The following is a 22,542-nucleotide window of genomic DNA, read 5'->3' on the forward strand; positions in this document are numbered from 1 at the left end:
GCGCCAGGCAGCTTCCCTTTGCTTCTGCATTCACCCTGTGATCCACCAGCCCGGGACGATGCTGGGGTCTGCATCCTCCACCCCAGTGCTGTCAGGTGCACCCCGGTGCGGCACCCCCATGCGCAGAGCAGGGCCCTGCATGGGCCGAGCGCTGGGACACCAGCAGTGAACCAAGAGGGCTGCTGAGCGCCTGACCAGCCCCAGCAGCCGCTCCCACCTCTGCTGCTGGCACCTGCCAGGAGCAGGTCCACCTCCTTGGAAATGCACCAACCCCTGGGGTGGAGAGACAGCAAGGCCCAGCTTGTCTGGCTGCAGCTGGCTGCCAGCATGGCACTGCGTGGCAGGAGGCTGCCAAGTTTGCCAATTAGTATTAATGTAAGGATACATTTGCTGCTTAGGTTCATCAAAAGCAGCTGACTGGAAGTGGTATCAACAGCAACATCCCTTGTTTCCACCCCACAACGCACCCAGTCTCACTATCTGGGAAGACCAAGTGAAAACCACCACGCTTCAGATACAGTCCCCAAGCTGCCTATTCTTGCTTTCCCACATTGACACGGGATTTTTTAAGTGAATCTCCACATTCGTCCGCGCCAAAGGCTTACTCCTTCCATAGGTCCTATCAGTAAGTCGTAGAGTGCACGGAGTGGGGGTTTGGTGAAGGACGTCTGCCTCCTGGGAAGAGATGATGTTCCATCCTTAACAGGAGACATGGTGCTGCTGAACAGACTGGTCATGCTCTGACAGCTCCTGTGGGCAAAAGGCAAGCGAGAGGTGAGTTGCAGAGATCCGGGGTCCACTACAGGTTGCCCTGACTTCATAACACTGATGATGAGCTAGTCCCTGACCATCCAGAGGACTCTGTTCTGTAAGATGCTTCACGGCACAGCTTTATTTTCCCATTCAGCTTCACACCACAATGAACAATGACATTAACGTCAGGGTGAAACAGCTGCAGACAGCATATTACCTTGCTATGGAGTTTCTCTACAAACTCAAGTGCCTGAAGTGCTGTTCACAGTTTTTACTGCATACCTACGTATAGCGGTTGTGTGCAGGCAAACATGAGACCCAACAACAATTGACTACATTCACAGGAAGATTTGCACTTGGGGTTTGCACCAACTAATCTAGCATGGTACCAAAAGGAAATACGACAACAGGCAAACAATAAGACATGAAGATTACGCCTGCACTTGCTGCCACTCCTCTGAACAGCTCCGTAAAGTCAGATGCGAGAGCTGACCTAGAGCCCATCTCTGACACCCGCACGAGCTCTGCACGTGCTCTCCTGGCATCACCAGCCACCAAACACCGTCACTCTGAGGAGACTGAGATGGCATGGCTACAACAAGTTATTGCCCTGGTGAGGAAATAATGTTGCCCCATTCTGGTCTCACTATTCCAGCAACTGTACTCCCCAGAAAGGTTATCCTTGGCTTGGTGCCATGAGCAACCATTTTATGTGAAAAGGATAAATTTCCAGAAAGTTTTAACAGGTGGGCCTTAAAGAAAAGGCAGAGAAGGAAATAAGACATTGAACAGTAATGGTAGCGCAAGGTCTGAAGTGTAACCAGAGTCACCACTGGGGTTGTCCAGTAATGAACACAATCTCAAGCATAAAAGGCCACCCATGAGGCAACACATGCCCCATTGTCCTCAAGGTGCCAAATGCATTCAATGGAGGGTTCCGTGAAATCCCAGCCCAGATGATGCACTGATGCTGCGTGCAGAGAAAGCCTCCCTCCACTCCTGATCTCTATGAAGCACAGCGCTGTTTTGCCTCTCAGACACTTTCCAATGCTATGTGCCTTTGCCAATTTACACAACAGGAAAGCAGCTATAGTTTCCTGATTCATGACCAAACTCACATGCTTTGTCAGGACAATAGTTTGCAATGTCCTTTTTTTAAGAACATTTACTCAGAAGAAATGCCTTGTGTCTGTTCCCTATTTTTACCTCTTGCCTGGATCAATTCTTGGCTATCAACACAGAAAAGAAATAAAACCAGAAAGCATCTGCACATTCAGGAAACCAAAAGAAAACTCAGCATCCAACAGATGTTAATCAATGAGACAGATTAATTGTTGATTGCATATTTACTATAGCTATATATATTCATATGTATACATATATGCTTATAGCAAATATACACACACAAAAATATAGGCACAGTGCTCCTTCATACTACCAGATTAAGCCAACATGCAGGAGAAGACAAATGTTGCACTCGAAGCGCACTACCGCTGACAAACCACAGGCCTGAGACATACCCCTGACCTTTTCTAACACATACCAACAGACAGATTCAGAAAACTTCTTTCTCCCCTCTCTTTCTCTCCTCAGTTGCTGCCCTCAGTCTCCAGACCCAGCTCACATCACGTCTAAAACCTATTCTCTAAAGAAAAAACAAAGCTACCACCCATGCTCTCCACTAACATAGGATTTACATCTTACGGGCCAACAGGAGTAATTTAAGGACACGAAGAGAAGCCTGGTGTCCAACTGCCCACGCTTTCCGATGCAGAGATTCCGGTGAAAGTACGAGTATGCTGCTGCTACTCAGAGCTGCTGAGAACTGACTGGGTGACTCACGCAACACCATGTTCATTGCAGGATCAGCACGGACTCAGCACAGTCTGCTCCCCTCCGGAGCCCTCTGCCTAGCTTCACTGCAGCAGCTGACTGGGCCAAGCACACTTTGCAGCGCTCAGTTGTAGCACAGATCAGGAAATAAAAACTGTGCTTTCCCAATGTCATGCATTTCTAGTGCCCTGAACCCTGTGCTCAAAGCACATCCCTCTAGTATATCCTGCCTGATACACCAGTCTAGACGGGCAGGGATACCCCACTGCTCACCCAGGAGCCAGTCAGCGTGTAGGGCTTTAGTCCAAGCACAACAGCCCTGACCCTCCCAAGAAGCAGCTATTTGCCAGCAGGTGGCACTCGCCAGCCTCAGCTTCTGTATTAAGCGATTTTAACACACTAATTTATTGCAGGGAATAGGGGCTTGATTACTCTAATCAGCAGAGCCTCCTTCATCTTGGTTTCACAGCCAAGCAGCTCTAGATTTATTCCTTCACCACTCGGATTGCTTTTTATTAGAACAAAACCAAGGGAGTATCATAAATCTTTCACTTCTCTTGCCTGTGTGTTTTGTACACAAAGAGGAGTGAGAAAATCCATAGGGGGAGGATGGACAGAGATCTTTCGTAGCAGGCAGAGCAGACCTGGAGCCCTGGCCAGCCCTCTCCCTTTCTTCCCAAACCAGTGCAAACCACCAGCTCTCTAGCTGGCTTCTCAGGCATCTGAATCCAGGTGATTCCAATGTGGCAAGAGGGAGACGTTTGAATCTTTTGGCCAAATGCCCCTTCTACAGAGCGCCAGTACTGGCTTCTGGGATGCTGCACTGATATTTCTACCTTGCTCTTGCAATGTAGAGGGCTCCCCTGATTTCCAGAACAGTAAAATTTCTCATTTGGAAGTCTCTGCACAGACTCCGCAGTGCTGCTTATTTATAACCCTTTGTATAAGACAACCTGACCTGCAGCAAGCAGAGGAAACAGCACAAACTGGGACTCGGGACTGCCTGCATATATCAGCATTAACTCTGCTTCCGCCCTTTGTCTCGCAGATGCAAGAACAAAGCACGATCCCACGACAGCCTCAGAGAAAGCGGGAGAAAGCCCCTGTCATGCAAGCCTTGAGCTCAGACGGATTTGCCCCACCACCAGTCGCACAGGGCCTAGCTCTGCTCGCAGGGGATGAATGTGGCTGGGCTTGGGCAGGAAGGAGGGGTTCGTACCGCCATCAGCACAGAGCTGCTCTGGCCTTGGCAGTCGTTAGGGCTCCGGACGAGTCAAATACTACTTGTGACCAAGCACAGCCATTCTGGAGGGCTGGGAGTCGGACTTACTGCTGCAGTGGTCTGACAGCCTCAGGCCAATGGATACCTACCAGGCAAGTCATTCTGCAAGTCTTCCTCAAAAAGACCCTTGCTAGACATGCAGCCCCGAATCCACACTGAGGGCCTTGACACTCACACACCAAGCTGTGGGAAGCTCCAGAAAATATTCAGATATGAGCTCCCTGTGGATGCTTTCAAGGATCCGCAATTACCTCCAGAACGCACCAGTGGTTGCTCAAAACCCACAGACCACCCAGCACTCTCTGCTTGTGTGGTCTGTGCTTGGGCAGCTCCAGCGCTGCACCCCGTATGGTGGAGAACCAGACAGATAAGGGACTCTCCAGCCACTGCTTTGCTATCTGCCTTCCGAAGATCTCGCTTCGTCCTGGGCCAGCCAACGTCCCTGGTACACCCCTATCCCTCTGCTCCGGAGGGGGTCAGCCGCCCGGTTCTCCAGGGCAAGCTGTGAGGCCCCTGAGAGCATTAATAGGCTTTAATGACCCTGACCAGCCTGAACTGGGGCCTTCACCAACGTGTCCTGCACACGGGCCCAGGAGAGCCATTTAAATTGGGGACGGGGCTTTCGGTCTCTGCTACAGCTACAGTGGAGGTATGCTCGTCTCCAGTTCCATCACAGCTCTGCCCATGCCTGCCTGTGAACGCTGCCGATCCAGAGCCTGACTTGCTGACTAGCACCCCCTCAGGCCTGCCCCCTCCCGATGGACCTGCACAGCCATCAGTGGGCTCTGCCCGACCCGTTACCGCCACCAGACCTGATCCTGACTTGCACACCTGGCTTGACCCCAGACCTGCCTCACCACCAGGCACTTCCCTGCTTATCTGGACCTGCTGTCCACGGGTCTGCCCTGCTCACTTCACCGGGTACTGTGGGAATGCGTCTTGCTGGTGCAGCCCTTGCCCTGCAGGCTCTGCTGCTGCAGCTGGCTCCTGGCTCCCCATCCATTAGGGAGCAGCTGGTCCTCGCTGTGCGACAGCATCAGCACAGCCAACAGGGCCAAAATCAACACAAAGGCAGGATCCCACACCAAGAGTAGGGGAGATATGCTCAGACATCACGTGATGGTCACCAGGATGAAAACTCTGAGCAAAAAGAGATGAAACAGTATCTTGTCAATAGCCATGTTTTTACTACTGCTGAGGTTCCATGTGGACTGTAACCACCTCCTGCTAGATTCCTCCGGCTGGATTCATAGAAACTTTTCTCTTACTGCGGCACTGAGCTTGCTCTAGAAACCTCGAACTATGCTTGTAGGACTGGCCATGGACCCTGAGCATGCTGACTCTGCTGGAAAAAACAAGCTCTCTGCAATCCTAAGGGGAGCTAGGAGACAGCAATGGCCTTGGCAGAAGTGAATTCATATCTCAAATTATATTTATCCTTACCTCCCAATTTGCCTTTTACAAATTCTCACAATGCTGCATTGCCAAACCTGCCCTCAAGGAAGTATATTTTACCCTTTGAGCAGCATCAGGGCTGATTCTCATATTTTCCGCAGGTACATGGAAGAAGAACAAACTGTATCCCCAATGATGGTGGAGAGGCCAAAGAAAAGGTGGAGGGAGCTATACTCAGGCACAGGCAGTGATTTAGTCCCTTGCTGGAGCAGAAGACACATATCGGGGGGAAATCAGATTTTAATCTGGAAACCCAGAGCAGAGAAGACAGAAGCTGCATAAGACATGAGCAACTGGGACTATCTGGGGGCTATATCTGTGGCATCCACAGCTTAGACAGCTATTGCCCAGTATTGAGATACTGCAGCATCCCTTCAGTGTTTCTTTCCTCTCCAAAGTCCGCTTCTTCTCAGAAGTTCCTTAAGATAACTGCCAACCCCCCACATTTTTGCTTTCTAAGCAGAACTGCCAAAAAATCATACTATTCTCTCCGCTTAAAAGCCAGGTCACCTGATGACAGCAGCCAGAGGGCACCCATCCCAAACCAAGGGCTTCTTTTCAGTCACCCGCTTGTTGCCAGACATGGAGACTGGATGGCTCCAAAGAGTCCCAGCATCTTCAGGGCCTCATTTTCTAACATGGGACCTTAACAGCATGTGCGATTCCTGTGCGTGAGGGAACTTGCACTGGCCCCAAGCCACGCAAACTCCCTTGAGGATCTCCAACATTCAAGCACAAGATGTGAACATGCATTCAGGCCCCACATGAGGAATGCAGGGCCTGCCTTGGCAGTAGGGAAGACAAGCTCTTATTCTCAGCTCCACGCAGGCCCCACTCCTCTTTGTCCCCTGCAGTGGAAGCCAAAGCAAACAGACACCATACCTTCAATCACTGCTTGTGAGCCACAATTTTACCATCCTCTGAAACACTACAGCAGCAACAATCCACTCAGCATTGACCTACAGCTACATGAACTCACTCCAGTACTAGCTGGCAGAAAAGCCATTGCACACAGGAGGTGAGATGGAGTCTGGAGCTGCAAGGTCACAGCTTGTGCTCTTGCTAACCACTCAATTCTGTTGCTTAACGAAAGTCTAAGAGCTCACAGTTCCTTTTTAGAGCTCTAGGCCAGTGCACAGAAATGCTGCTTGTTCCCACTTTATTTCTTAATCTGCTCTCTTTCATGCAGATTTTCATCTGCTTCCTTTCTGAAGCTTCAGGGCTTTTGCAAGGATGTCTCCTTCTTGTCCCAAGCTCAGTGTGCTGCATGCCACGAGCCACACCACTCTCTTTACAGCTATAAAGAACCACACAGTATAGCCAGAGGCCCGCTAATGCTGTCTACAGTGCCCTTCTAGACTCTGTAGCCTCCAGTTTGGTCATCTATGGGACTGGAGCAGATGTTAAGTACAGGAGGTATTCAAAGGCTTGGGCAGGACCACAGCATCTACTCTGAATTCAGGGCTCAGCAAGCCAGATGCAAAACAGATGTGGCAGTGTTAGCTCTGCCACTAGAGCCCCCTGGTATGCCCCCATCTGCAGGCAAATGGTGGGCAGGCAGGCCATAAAGCAGTGTCTTCTCATTCTCTTCATCTCAGTGCTCACGGCGAAAACATCGAAGACATGTCTGCTTCTAGTGCTCCTCCCAATGCTCTTGTGAGGGTGCTTTTAATTAAAGTGCCCAAGCTGCCCCATCCCTGAGCTTCTCCTAAAAGCTGCAAACTAGTTACCTGACAAGACATCTGAGGTAAGCTCCTGAATGTGGCTTCACAGTAATGCCCTTGGCTTCTACGGAGCAGAAAGACATAGATACTGCATGGCTGGCCCCTGCAGCGTTCCTGAGGATTAGCATTCCCTGGAGCAGAATCTGATTGTATTTTTGCCCTGTAATCAGAGGGGCATTCTCCTGTCTTTCTCAGCCTGATGAACTAGCAAAACATCTCAGCAATCCTGGGGATCTGCCTGCTTGATCCCAAACTAGCAAGTACTCAGAGTTCATCATCAATGCAGCAGCCTGAACAGATATGCATGTAGATTCTGGAAAGAAAAACAAGCCAGTTGTTGGTGCCAACAGGCAGCTCCCCATTTCAGGGGGATGCTGTTACAGCTCACAATATCCAGTGATGGCTCACAACACCGCAGGCTGATTGCGTTTTCTTTTCCAGCTGAGAAAGGCCTGGGGTATCCTGTGCTCACAATCCATGCTGGAGCACAAATCTAGCCAGAAACCCTGGATTGCGTCATGCAGCCCCTCTCCACTGGGGGAGTGGTAACACTGGAAAAATTCTGTCTTCAATTTTCATTCCAAATGCTTGGCCTAATTAGCACAGTAATATGAAAGACTGAGACCTGATCAAGCTGTAAGAGGCAGAAAATGAGTGTGCTGCTAGCACACAGTCCTCTAACTCTGGAAACGCAGCATATTCCCGGCTAATTAGTACAACAGTTAAGATCAACAGAAACAAGTATTTCCATAATAAGCGTGTAGCAGAGAGCTCCCAGCTCCACACCTCACAGACAGCAGGGACAAAACAGAGTTCCCTTGCAATCGTTCAGATAGTCAGAAATAACGCTTGGCCAGGAGAAGAGCAAATTCGAAATGGCTGCCCCTCAGGACAGAGTTATCACTTAACAAGTGCTGACAAGTCCTTGCCAGCTATCACCTTAAGCTATCAAATTCACCTAGGAGCGCAATGAAGATGCCACCACCTACATCTGCCAAACCAAGCTACTGAGTTCTTAAGTGAAATACATAGTCCTGTCTAGGTCTCTACCTGTGCCTGGCGTCCCTCCTCCCACAATGGACACAATGACCCTTTCAGTCCTTGTCCTGCCTCCTTCCTACTGAAAATTTCTACTTCTAAAGAAGGAAGAAATAGGACCCTGTGCTGCTCTGGGACCTTCTTTGTCCCTCGCACCCAACAGTTGAATCTGTAGAACAAAACCAGTCCCCAACAGGCCACCTATCTGTGGAAGGCCACCAGGCACTCGAAGCTCCCAGGCTGGATACACATGCAACACCAGGCGGTAATGGATTCTCAATCCCATCAGGAGCAAGATGCAGAGCTCTCCTGAGCCGGGGGGAGAAATTCTCACTGCACTACGTGAACACAAAAGGAAAGGACAGAAGGGAAATGCCTACGGGCCCCTCTGCTCAGCAGGGGAGAGTGGTGCACAGTACTAACATGGACCTTATTCCTAAGAGAGATGCTTAGTGTTCCCCATGCATCCATGCTGTAAAGAATGGATGGTTACTGCAACCGTAAAGGAGGGCATCAGTTTGCTGCTCTGTGCCCCCACAACTCAGGGCAATAGGGAGATCATGAGCAATGGCATTGGCTGCACCCTAAACTTGCCATTTAGAGAGAAGCCCGTCACCAAGCTGTCTCATTTTGCTTGCTGATCCCCACAGCCCAGTGCTGTGTTCTCACCTGTTCAAGAGGTTGTTCCTGCTGACCATCCTCAGGAAGCCAGTCGGATCAGTCATAGAGTTCAGCTTGTTATTCATGTCCTCAAACTGTTGGTCCATGATATCCCCAGCTTCACTCTCAGTCTCGCTACTGGCACAGGCTCTGCAGGGGGAACAGAACAGCGAAGCAGTCATTGATGCAAGACAGAGCAACAGCTTTGTGACAAACGCTCAGCCAGTTTGAGAGAAAATGTTTTTCAGACACAAACTCTGCCAAATGCTACAGTAAAATTTTCCCTGGATTGCATCACCTTCTCCTGTTCTGCATGTAAGAGAGTAACAACCCCATCCCCTCCTTCTAGGTGTTCTTCAAGATTTAAAGAGTGGCACACGCTGATGGAAGCACAGGACCCAAATTCCCATGCACTGCAGGTAGGGACTTTTGAAGCTGTAGCACAACACAGAAAAGCTGGGTCTGCAGGAAACACCAACTCAGCCCTTGATTTGTCTACAAACATGTGTTAGTGCATCCTTTTCAGATTTCCACAGTAGTAACTCCAAGCTCTGTATGCTTCCTTCACTGGCAAAGTGCTGTGTTTCTGCTCCTGCCACAAAAACAGGGAAGGCACAGAGAAAAAAAAAATACTCTATCAATGCCACTAGGATAGCAGCAATACGGAGAGAAAGAGAGCCCAAAATTTCTAAATTTTCCATCTCCTAACATTAATATCTAAATTATCATCTCAGTGTAGATTTTCTGTCAAATTGCTGTTAGCATTTTCTCTTCTTTCTAAAAGCAGAAGGCAAACACAGCTATTGTATGTGCATTTTTAACAACCCCTCCTTTTAATCTAATAAATTATTTGCATATTATATGTCACATCCCAAGCCTTGGGATTTGTACACTTAAACTAAACCTGTTATGCTACCTGCTGAAGCTGCCTTGCATCTCATTTCTGTTTCCTTTTGGGTTCCTGGTAACTTGGAGCCTTTCTTCAAGGACACATTTTCCAATAAAAAGCACATGAATTAAATTAACGCACAACACATACTTGTGCATGTAAGTAGAGCTGTCCCTGTGTTGCTGTATGGACCACAGGATATCTTGTAAGCATACTTCCAGGTCAATACAATTTAATAACCTGAAAGAATAAGTCCCAAAAAAAGACTTCATAACTGAAATGGGGCTAGCTGATCAACAGCTGGGGGGGGGGGGGGGGGAAGGGAAAAGAAAAGGTTGTCAACAGCTGCTTCCTGCATGTTTTTCCTCCAGCTGCAGACATGCGCAGTTTTGAGTCCTGACACACTTTTGAGTAACACTCACAATGAGTATCTGGAGCTCCTTAAAGAGGCAAAAGTCTTGAGTTCATGAACCCAAAAGAGCAGGCCACAAGCTTTCCCTAAAGAGAAAAGAGTCTGTCCCAACACGAGTTCAAGCAGACTTTAAAGTCTCTCACACTTTATTACTTTGCAAGTACGAGTTATTTGTCTGCTTAATTAGACGAGCTGAAAGGAACCATTTCTAGCAGAAAGCAAAGGCTGCAGTGTGGAACCAAACACCACCACAGCAAAATCCTGGTGACACACCCATGAGAACATCCCTTCGTCTCCAGGAGCAGAAAATGGGGAGATGTGCCACTCTGGAGACACAACAGTATCGATAACCATGCTTACAGCAGTATGGAAGGCAATGGCACTTAAATTTGAACAGAAAAGCACATAACTACTGTGCACTTAAGCAAGCTATGAACTGAAAAGTCAAACAAAAGTTTTCACATGTGTGCTATACATATTGAAATCCCTCTGTTCTTTGCTGGTAAGCAGAGAACAGGTTCCAGGGACTGCAGATGACAGCTTCTCCTGGGGGTCTGGTGTACTGGAGCATGGTGGCAGTTAGCAACACTGTAAGGTCCATGCAGGGAAAGAGTTTCAAAGCAGGACATGATGTTCACCCACATGGAACAGAGAAGATTTGTTTGTTTAATTCCCTGCATATAATTTTGAACTGGGGAAAGAGCTTCTGCCTGTGATCATGCCACACCAGCCCAGTGATCTCAGACACAAGAATTAAACCCAGAATCCTTAACCAAAACCATCCACTACCATCACCATGAAGAGAGAAGGAAGCCAACATCACAGTAAATTAAAAACTCATCCCAGAACCTAAAGACTGAAGAAACTCTCTTTGCCAGGAAGAGAATCTGTGGTGACAAATGGTTAATGGAACTGAAAAAAGCATCTGCAAATCTGTTACACGAGGCCTAACTACAGATTTCGGTTGTGTATATACATATCTAGAGAGTAAGATTCAACCATCAACACGTGGAGATAGATGTAACCTTCTCAGTCATGCAAGCCTGATCCTTTAAGAGAAAGGTAGGTGGAACCAATTCAGTCTGGTTTTCCTCCCCTCTTGTCCTTCCTGTCAGTATTCACACCTTGGAGGGAGCGACTATTTCCCAGAACGGAGAGCTCATGGTCCACATGCACATACAAGACAGAACTAGATGAAGCGTCAACATCTGGAGCACATCTGCAAAACCCAGGAAACATGAAGGCTGGAGGGAGTAACTTTTGACATTTCCTTTAATGAGAATCACGCAACTCATTTTCAAGCAAGACTTGAAATGCGTAACTCGAAAGGTGTGACTGAAGCTAACAGAAGCTGAAGTCTCAGAACAAATTTTATGTAAGAACCCAAAAACCATAGACACCACCACCACCAAAGATAGGCCATGTATGAAATGTACCATTTATATGTTAGCAATAATTTCATGATTATGATCATTTGGACAGCAGTGCCTACATGCTTGTAGCTTCTCAGGGCTTCAATATGAAGGAAGCTACTCCCCTGTCTACGTCTGTTCCCTTATGTTTTGAGTAATCAAAGCTGAAAGACACTTTGCTCTTTCTCAGAGTACTTCACAAAACCCCTAGACTAACAAGCAGTTTGTTACTGGTCACAGTGAAACAAATAATCCAATCAGTTGTAAAAAATATGCTTCCCTTCAGAAAGACACCTTTACAATCATAGAAGGTTGCACGACTTTTCAAAAAGTACAAACCCAAAATGCATCCAAATGAGACACAACTGTAAATCCAGTCCTCAGAGACGTGGGGATCACTGGAGATGAATCAGCTGTCACTACTTCTGGTTTCCAACTGTCTCAACTTTATGAGTTAAGCACATACCCATCTCAGCAGCACATGTTGTTTGCAGCATTTAGCAGACGCAATCCTGCCGGTGCCCTTGAGAGACCGGTCGGTAATTTCACAAAATGGCAAGTTCAGATTGAGCTCAGGACAAAGAGTGAGTCCTAATGTAAGTCCAACCTGATTGCTGACCATAGATTCGCTGTGCCAGATCCATCATGTTGGCTACCAATACCAGCAACTCACCTATTATGCTCAAAATCTGTTACAGATATTGCCAGTGTTTCAGTAACACTTAGCACATCTGCATTAGCCTGATCGCATCCCCAAATCCCTCGTCTCACTGGATGGTCAAAGCTCACTCTCCCCCAATGGCAATACTAAATGCTCAGTGACGCTCCAAAGAACTTCCAGATTCCAATGTCGTGCTCAGATAAACAAGATCAAACACCACGTTCACCAGCAGTTTTCAGAAGAGTAGTATAGATTTTTTCAAATCGTTTTGTATCTTGTATCATCACTTACGGATAATCAGTGTTGTGGTTACAAAAGTGTTTATAGATAGCATTAGAACAAACAGAGAGAAAAAGAAAATCGTTGTGCGGCTACCTCGAGGGAACAAAAACCCTCAGGAGAGAAATTAAACATCCAATCCCACGCCTTTATCTGTTTCCTAGCCACAAAACCACATGGATCACCCCGGCATCGCTTCCCTCCTTGGAGACTAAGGCAGTGGAGCTGAGAAGTTTTCTTCTAGATACACATTGTCCATCTCAACTCAGACATCTCTTTCGCCTCTTTCTTATTAACTTTCCTCTCTTGTCTGGGAGACCAATGCATGGCTCATTTTAGGTTTTTATGGTTTGGGGAGAGGTTTACTTTTCTCCTTCTTTGCAACCTGGACAGATGAAATACAGCCACAAATCTGCTTTTATCCTGCTGCCCACACCTCTTAAGAAAATGCCATGGGTTATGGACTGTGAGGCTTTAGTGCTCTGAAGCAGTGTCTCAAAGATTTTGATCTGTCTTCAGTTTGTCACTGCATGAAGACTCTGGGACTGTACAATTTGTTTAGTTCTTACAAGATTACATTAATTTTAATGATAACATGAAACCAGGAGAATGTGTCACTACAAACACTACAAACTGAGTCCAACCTCCCTTGCAAACTTTTCAGGCACATTCAGCATCCCAGCATAGACACACACTCTTTCATTTACTTTTAACTGAGTGAAAATAACAAAAGCCAGACCTGAATCCAGAACCTCTGATGACTTCTAGCACACTTCCAGCATCCAGTGCTCCCATGAAGCAAATAGCAGAGGGACTCGCCGTCTGTGCTGAGCACATGCGTCCGCGGCCCTGTCGGAGCTTCAAACCCAGCAAGCTGACTGCAACCCATTTCATTATCAGTACTGGGGACATAACACACCAAATGTCACATTCTCCCTACCCCAAGGGGAGAATTAATTTGCCTGTGAGAGACTGGAGCAAGCCCTGGGGAAAGCAACTAGGAAATCCGGTGCCACTCTGCATAGTTGAAGCACATAATGGTAAACTTCAGGACTGGGGTTACGCTCTTATTTTGATCCAATGGGAAATTCCTGTCCTGTTTGATTAAGGTGCAAGTATCAAGAGCGGGAAGCTGAGGACGCTGCGGGTGAGCAGACTACAAAGCACGGCTTGGTTTTACTGCTGCCTCCTGTGCAACAATGCCCCAACTCACACCACTGCAGTGTCACCAGGCAGCTGCATTTGCCACCTACGCTAGCTATTACAAAAGATCAACAAGGATTAATTAGGAGCTGAACAGCTTCCCAGTTGCCCACAGAACCCTGAGCACAAATTGATTTGAGGATCAATGCCATCATTTCCTCTTTCTTGGCCAACACCATTACCTGGAACACCAGGTTCAGGTGTGCCCTGCCCTGCAGTCGGTGGGTCATGGGCAGAGAGCGATCGGCAGGGTGGTAGCCTCTAACTGCTAATGGCTTGTTGGGGCTGGGGCAGCACCGTGAGTGCTTTCGCCATCAAAGCTTGGACAGAGGACATTTGTCTGCAGCCTTGGGGACTCAAATCTTGGTGCTGCAGAAAAATGCAAAACGGTTTTAAAAAAAGACTAAAACACTGTATAACCTAGAAGAGCCAGTGTCTCCACTCACAGCAGTTTTGGGGGCTGGTTAACAAATCAGGCAACCCATACGTTTAGGTCCCCACTAGCAGTAAACTAGACCTGCAAACTGCCAGTGTGTTAGTAAAGCAATTTATGACTACCTAGCAAGCTTCACTTACAAGATCAAGCTAAACTGTTGCCACATCCTTTACCCTGTACGCTTCATTCACAAAGAACATACAAGGACAGGGACACCCCCAACTCTGTTTTTCAGACAGAAGTATTCAGAGAAAAAATACTTGTAAATATCAGCATAGAAACTAAATTTGTACTCATCCAATCAATAAATCAAACCAAATACCACGAGAGATCATGAGATTGAGTACAAATAAGCAAAAAAGCCTGACTTGTGATAAATCCATAGAATAAAAAAAATGAGGAAACACAGTTGTGGGACCAATCTGAGTAATGGACTTGAGTAAAGTTCCTCCCTCTTTGCTGAAATTCATCAGACGGATTAATTCACTGTAAATTATTTACTCAGCTATAGCCACAAGGGAACATATTTGGAGGGGGAGGTGGAATTCCTATGCTATTTGCAGTTTTCTGTAAGTAAACCTTTGAAAGGGAATTAATTACACTGGAAACTGTAAGTAGGATGAAATCTGCCTATATACAGTCAGACATGGCATCTGCCTCCTCATCCAATCTACAGATTCATTACCCAGCCTGTGGGTTCAAACCTTATTTGCATGTGCATATAGAGTTATTTGGGAAAAAAAATAGCCAAAAAATAATAAAAACAATTAAATATATAATAAAACAATTGGAAAAAATAAAGCAATTTTTTTGTTGCTGCGATGAAAATTTGCTGCTACTCTGACTCTCAGTTCTCAGCCTTCTCAGCCGATTAGCTCGCCCCAGGCTGTTAGAAATTGCTTTCAGGTGGGAGAGTGGGAACCAGGATGTTAGAGCCCCGCTCCCCATCTTACCGGGTATAGTAGGAATCCACACCCAGAGCCTCCCGCACACTTGAGATGTACTGTTCCAGCGCAGAGTTCGTTATTGTTTGCAGGGTCATACTGTTGGCTTCATGGAATTCCCCAGCATTTTCTGTCAGGCCATCACCCAGATAATACTCATGAAATTTCAGAATTCCTGCAAGGCACGAGAATCGCGAGGTTATTTCTGCGGGGCAGGAAGAGCACTGCCAGCAACTGTCTAGGAAGGTGGCGCAGCCCTTAGCATTTGGCATTTTGAGTATAACTGGGGCAAAGCATTCCATGCCGTGTCTCCACAGGGCTTTTCCAGCATTCTGTATTACAACCTTGCTTTTAAAATCTGTTTTTGTACTTTGCAGATGATGACTCAAGGGTACAAAGGCAGAGAGTGCTTTTATGAGATGCTCAGAATGCATTTGCTATTGCAGCAGTCTCATATAAATTATAAAACAGGTCTTTCATACAAGCACCTACCAGACTAATTCGCATTTCAATAGAGGCACATGAAAAATACCTACTAATAGCCTCTGATCACATAAATTGAACACACAAGGCTCAAATGCTGAACAAAAGTGTTATTACTACAGCAGAACCTCCTCACATCACACAAAGATTTTTCATTTCACTCATATGAATGAAAATACATTATATACAAAGAAAGAAAAAGATGGATTAATGCACAGTTAAATATTAAAAGATAGCATTTCACAATGGGTAAACCAGATAAAGGACACTCGCTGTTTTGTTAAGAATTCAACTATTACTGCAGATAAAACCTTCCTCCACTCAGACTGGCATTTCCTTCCTGATATAATTAATTCTACAGCCTGTGATCAACAGTAAGAGGCTGCTCTGGATGCCCTGTTTGCCTTGACAGCATAAATTATTAAACCAGTTAAGAAGGGTGGAGGAATAAAGAAGAAAGCAACTCCTTCTGCAGTAAGAGCAGCAAAGATAGAATTGGCGAAGAGGCTCTAAGGGGACCATCTCAGTGGGATAATGAGGATCCTGCGCTGCCACTGAAGCTACTCTCTCCATCAGTGCTAATGAAACAAGAAGAGGTCACCGTGGCTGCGCTGGAGTCACTACTGAAGAGCTCCCCAGCAAAGCTGCTCGAGTGGAAACCCGAACCCTTGAAGCACCACAGTCCCTCTCCTTCCCAACACCTGACAGAGCCTTCAAGTCACAAACCCATGTAGTTGAAGCGGGCAACTGCTTTTCTACAAGACTCAGTTTGGGCAAGGAGAAGACTGGTCATGAAGCCTAGTGGCAAAACCTATACTTCTGATCCATATAATTTTAGTAAATTCAGCTTGATATTAATACTATAGAATTACTGGCATTTTGTTGCACAAACTACAGGCCCGAAGAGCCAATTAAGGACTGGATGCATAGCAAGACAACACCATTTTACACTTATACATGCAACATTGCAAAATGCCCCCCAAAAGCATATCTTCCGATCACTGTCATCCCATCTGAAGTCAAGCACGTGTGAATGTTTGCTTCCCTTCCTGAAGCATTTTTGGTGCAATCTAAACAGTGCTTTTTATGTCTTCAGCTTTGCCATGGTGAAGGGCTGCAATTATTAAATTATATCCAGAAAGAACTCATGAAAATTTACAGTCATCGCTTTATTAGATAATGAACAACAGCTGTCTGCAAAAAGCAATCCTCTTCAAATTAATCCTCCTTGCTCCTCTGTGATAAGTGTTTCCACATTCATATGAGGACAATTCAGAGGATCAGGCAGTTCAATGGCATATCAGGAAGCAGGGACGCCCTTCTGTTTTATGCAATCCACTTCAGTGGATAAATGTCAAAAGCTTTTGGAAGGATAAAGCACAGAAATATAATTAAAGTAGGGATTCTTATGCATAGAAGATTCTCACAGAGCCAACATACTTGGAATCTCATTACTGCTCTACCCTGTGGGAAATATATAGAGATTAGAGGTTGAAAAATGGAAATATTAAACATGTGAAACGTTTCCTTCTCCAGGTGGACATCAAAGCCCTGAATAAGCACTTCTATGTCATTATCGCTGTGGCTATGCCATAGTTTTCAATCTATTCAGCTTTAAGGTGCTAGATGGAAAGGACTCCCTCGTACGCTCACTCTGGCCCCAGATTCACTCCTAGCCACAAACATTACAATTCTCCCTTTGTAAGGCTTTTTCACAGGCTCTCATCCCCAAAAAGCACCTCACCTGCCCCAGGAGCCAGCAGCCAGCTGTACAGATAACCTGCAGCCAGTGAGTAGTAGAGAACAAGTCCTCTCTGGCTGTTCACTGTCTCCAGGACCTGGTCAATGGTCACTGGAGAATAGGGATCAGAGTCCTGTTGCCCAGTCTGACGTTCCACAAGCAGGTCAGCAAATGCCCTCGTTCGTCCTCTCTCTGCTACTGCCAATGCTTCATCATGGTGACCTGCAAAGACAAAGCCATCTCTCAGACCCGACACCAACGTGCTCTGCGAGGCAATGTGCAGGATCAGGGACAGCTGCTACCCCAACCCAAACTAAAACCTGGGGAAGCCGGGTCACAGCACGTATTTTTTGAAAGAGTAGCTGGAATACAGTCCCACAGATCATCTTGGCTGCAGGCAATAACGTGATGTACGGGAAAACAAGCCACAGAAAGGTAAATGAACGGACAAGGCAAGAAAGAAGATCCAAATGTGCCTGACACCCAAAGCAGAAGACTTTTATTTCTGCCCTGGCAAAGAAATGCTGTGCTGTGCCGGGCAGAAGAGTGAAGGATGTATCATGAACTGCCTCCCCGCAACTTGAGTTGAACTCTTGGCATGAGCTGGGAGTTCGGCTCAGCATACGATGGCATCTCTTACCGAGACTGACAAGTACTCGCTGCAGCGCCTGATAGGAGGATGTCTGCAGGTCGAAGAGTGACAGCTTGTAATCTGTGCTCAGCTGCACCTCATGTCGGATGGTTTCAAACAGTGCCGAGGCCCGGTACAGCTGGGAGCGAAAATAGCCACAGTGACTTCCTTACAGACACAGCACAAAGCACTGGCTGGGAGAGCAGCAGGACCCAGGGCCAACACAGCCTCAGGCAGGGGAGGTCTGCCTCAGACAGCCCCTCAGGATGGGGGCATCCTGGCAGAGGGGAGGCGACTTCTGATGGAGCAGGGAGGCACATGCACCTGAGTGGGCGCAGCGCACTACACACCCTCCCCAGGATGCACCAGCCACATCCTTCCCTGAGGACAGGAATGACCCAAAGGGCTCAGAGGACACAAGCCCGCCAGCACAGGGCAGACCACGGTATACCTGGTGCTGAGACTCCTCCAGGTTCCCACTCGCCCAGAGGGAGAGGCCGAGGCCGTGGCGGATTTTGGCTTCGTCTTCTCTGCGTCCCAGCTGCTCTGCCAGCCTCAGTCCTGAAAAGGAGTCAGAGTGAGAGACGGCCGAAGGGGAGAAAGGGCTCCAGCGGCCCAGTGGAGCACTTCTGCCTCAGCAGCCTGGTGGGCTGTCAGCTCCAGCGGGCCCCCAGCCTCCTGGGCTCCTGCGGCAGGCAGAGACGGCCACAGAGCTGCCAGGCGGTGGGATGCCAAACATGGCAGCGCCAGTGCCAGGCAACTGCTGCCGAAACTCAAATTGGCACCAGTGTGCGAGGTGCCTCGGCAAAACAGACATTTCCATAGACCAAGACCTCCCCAAGTGAGGTTGAGGTGCAGTCCCCTGAGACACACCCAGTTAAGCCCCTATTATCGGGAAGTTCAACTTTTTAAACCTTAAAAGCCACACAGACGAACAAAATCACACTGAGCTGCCAAACACTGCCAGAAAAGGCACCTCTTGCCACATTACTGGCTCGTTTCCCACCAGGTCTCCCCAGCCTCCCGGCAGGCTCTGCGTGGTTTATGTCCTGAGCCAGAGCAGAGGGCAGTGTCCCAGTGTGAACGACCTGGAGCTCATTTCACTTCCAGCAGCACCTTCTGTGTCATCCCCCCCTTCCACCACTCTCCAAACCTCTCGCCTCCATGGGCCCTGCTGACAACAGCGATGCCTCCTCTAAGGCGCCTCAGGTTTTCCCCGGGCCAGGGAGCAGGGGCCCTGCCATGACCACGCAGCTCCGCAGCAGCTAGCATTTGCAGGCTTTTCAGGAATTCTGCGTCACACCAGGAGAAGGAGCTGTATTTAATTTCTCCCCTTCCAACTTAATTGAATTCCCTCAGCATACTGGAATTCTGCCAAGGTCAGTTTCAGGAAAACCAGACTAACTGATGTAATTAATCCTTCGGCTTCCAGCTTCATACACTCCAGCTATGCTGCTCATCTCCACCATCAGAGAGCCACCACCTTGAACAGATGCTTCTTGCATGCTGGAATCCCTCGCAGCAGCACAACTCACAAGCCAGCGCTGCCCCCGGCGCTCAGCAGCAGCAGATGGGTTACAGACACCGAGGGCTGACCCTCCCTCACCTCCCTGTCAAACACAACTTGCTTTCACTCACAGCTTAGAGATCACTTATCCACCTGGTTTCAGTTCCACTTGAAGGCAGAAGGAAAAGCAAGGTGGCTCTCAGCAAGGCACACATCAGTTTGAGACCTGCTCTCAGGCTCAGAGAGACCCATCACGACCTGATGTGGTCTTCCCAGAGTCAGTTCCCGGTATGCAATGCTATTTTATAGAAAAGGTTCACACCCTCTAGGCTCAGGCACAGATGAGCGTTATAAAGACACTCTGCCAGGCGCGATCTAGATTCAAACTCAGAGCTAGCTGAGATGCCCCCAGATCATGCTTTGCAATGCTTTGTCTACAGGACGCCAGGAAGGCTCCCCCTGGCATGGTGTGCTGACCATAACAGCCCGCTTGGACAGCTACTCACATGGATGGTCAACAGTAGCTATGGATGTCTGCAAGAGCTTTTGCATCAAAGGCCACTGTCAAACACATCCTCTTAGTGCCACACCCACAGTACCTCTCTTCTCTGCATGTCTTCAGGCCTCCCTCCCACCCCCCCGCACCTACCATGACATGATGTGTTGCAAAATTCAGCCTCCTACCTTCCTGCAGGTACATCACAGCCTGAGAGTAGTTCTGCAAGGCGTGATGAGTCCTCCCCAGACTGCTGTACGACACAGTTTTGGCTACAAGGTCGTTCATTTGTGCTGCAATGCTGAGGTGCTGCTCCTGATAAACTACTGCCCTCTCATAGGTGCCCAAGGACTCGTAGGTCAGGCCCAGGTTGCCGTAAGCCCGGCCTTGGCAAGTGGGGTTGTTGGTCTCCTCCGCAATCTGCAGGTCTAGCTGGTGGTACTGCAGGGCTGTGTCATACTCCCCCATCTGCTGGTAGACCCCACCAAGGCCACAGGCAGCATCGCTCTCCAGAGCTCGGTCCTTCATCTCTCGAGCAATGTTCAGCTGGCGCTCCAGGCAAGAAATGGCTTGTTCATAGTTCCCCAGCTGGCTGTGCAGGCTGCCCAGCTCCCCGTAGGCCTGGGCTTTGTTAAACGCCTCCCCCAGCTCATGTGCCACCACAAGCCTCTTCTCAAAGCACACCAGAGCCTGCTGCAAACTTCCCATAGCCCTACAAGGGAAGACAACAACAGCATTTATTTTGCCAGTATTTTCCTCAAAGAGGATGTTTTGTCATTTCCTCTAGAGGACAGCTCAAATCCTTCAGGCAGAGAAAAATGCTCCCCCCAGGAGACATCCCTCGCACCTCTGAATCAACCTCCTCCTTCTGCCCCCCTATAAACTTCCCTTCCTCTCAGGGCAGAGCAACATCAGCTTCATTATTTGAGCCAGCAGCACAGTTCTCAGCACCCAGAGGACTCTGTTACTCGCCCCTGTGCCATCCCCGCACACGCGTGCAGTGGCCACACAAACACACCCCATCAGAAACACAATGCATCCACTTCTACTGGTACTTTACCGTCTGTTATTGGAATAGATATGCAGTGCTTCTTACCTGTGTCCATTGCCCAAGCCCCGATAGGCCTTTGCCTGATCTTGCATGCGGTTCAAGCTTTGAGCCACAGACAGGTACTGTTCATAATACTTTATAGCCTCCTCAAAATCTCCCAGAGCCTCGTAGCAATCTCCCAGGTTCCCATATGCTCGGCCCCGATCTAAAACAGATTCATTTCCACTGAGCTGCTGCAGCATGGCCAGCTGCTGTTCAAAGTAGCCAATAGCTTCCTCCATGACATTCATGTTCATCTTGGTAATGCCCATGTTACCGTAGACTTGGGCTTCTATGCTGGGGTCCTTCAACTTCTGCCCGAGCTCCAGCTGTTCTTCGTAACACTTGAAGGCCATGGTGTACTTCCCAAGTGACATATACACTGCAGCAAGGTGACCATGCGCTCTGCATTCACCCGGCATATCTCCCAGCTCCTGGTACACCTCCAGCTCCTGCGTGTGGTAACCTAAAGCCTTGTCACACTTCTGTATCATTCTGTATGCAGAGCCCAAAGCTGCATAGGCGCTGGCTTCCAGTCTCCTGTCTTTAACATGATGGGCTAAGCTCAATTGCTGCTCATAAAACTTTATTGCACCATTTACGTCTTTTTTACAGACAAAAATATCCCCCAAGTTCCCCAGAGCTCGGAATTTGGCCTGGGAATTGTTCAGAGACTGAGCCAGGGACAACAGGTACTTTTGACACTCCTCTGCTTTGCTGAAGTCCATCAAGGCTTTGAAGGCCAGGCCCAGGTTGCAATAGGCTTTGGCTTGGCTCAGCTTGTCATGAAGATCCTTCGCTAAGGCCAGATCCTGCTCGTAGTACTTAACAGCTTCCTCGTAGTTCCCAAGGCAGTAATGGGCATAGCCAAGGTTATGGCAAACCTTCCCCTCCCCTTCCATGTCCTGCAGCTCTGGGGACAAGCGCAGGTACTGCTCGTAGTAAGGGGCTGCCTGCACGTACTCTCCTCGTGAGCAGTGGAAGTTGCCCAAATTGCTGAGGGCCCGTGCTTCACTCTGGATGTCTCGCAGCTCCCGGGCAATGTTGAGATGATTTTGGTAGTGCTGCAGAGCACGGTCATGGGCACCCAGCGCTTGATAGGCAACTGCTAAGTTCCCGTGTGTAGATGCCTGCGAGGCACGGTCATTTACTTCCATAGAAATCTGCAGCTCCTGCCGGTGGTACTTGACAGCCTGGTCATACATGCCGAGAGCGTTATAAGCGTTGCCCATGTTGCCATAGGCCCGGCCCTGGGCCGCGTAGTCGCTGAGCTCCTGTGCTATGGACAGATGTGTCTTATGCAGCCGCAGTGCAGTGTCATAGTCGCCTTTCATCTGGTGAATGATTCCTGAAAAATAACACAAACAGGCTCAACAAAAACATTCCTCCGCGCTAACCCTTCTGCACGACCTTGCTGTGCCAGGACTGCCCTGCAGCCCGGCCCGCAGCAGCTCATGGCTGGCCCTTCCCCAGGCTCTCTACACCAGGCGACCCCATCCCGTCCCCACAGCACCCCAAGGCGTCCCCAGCACCGCCGACGTGGCACGGTCCTTCTCAAGTGAACTGCTTCCTCACTCCTAACAGGCAAATCCCAGAGAGGGTTTTGAATTACA

At 48.4% G+C, this 22,542-nt stretch overlaps 1 protein-coding gene across 2 annotated transcripts in view; it reads right to left on the bottom strand.

Annotated features, from left to right (window-relative positions):
- The window catches only part of TTC28 (tetratricopeptide repeat domain 28), a gene marked incomplete at its 5' end in the record, with an annotated part of 188,830 nt that overhangs the window by 19,121 nt on the left and 147,167 nt on the right, over positions 1-22,542 (bottom strand). For both annotated transcript variants that reach the window (XM_082491762.1, XM_082491761.1), the window contains 8 exons: positions 606-750; positions 8,755-8,895; positions 14,991-15,156; positions 17,209-17,427; positions 17,846-17,975; positions 18,288-18,397; positions 20,028-20,551; positions 20,936-22,277. In XM_082491762.1, coding sequence (XP_082347888.1) covers positions 606-750; positions 8,755-8,895; positions 14,991-15,156; positions 17,209-17,427; positions 17,846-17,975; positions 18,288-18,397; positions 20,028-20,551; positions 20,936-22,277 — 2,777 coding nt within the window. The remainder of the gene's footprint in view (positions 1-605; positions 751-8,754; positions 8,896-14,990; positions 15,157-17,208; positions 17,428-17,845; positions 17,976-18,287; positions 18,398-20,027; positions 20,552-20,935; positions 22,278-22,542) is intronic.

This window comes from Vanellus vanellus, assembly GCF_965231255.1.
Source record: "Vanellus vanellus genome assembly, chromosome: 16".
NCBI classification, from domain to species: domain Eukaryota; kingdom Metazoa; phylum Chordata; class Aves; order Charadriiformes; family Charadriidae; genus Vanellus; species Vanellus vanellus.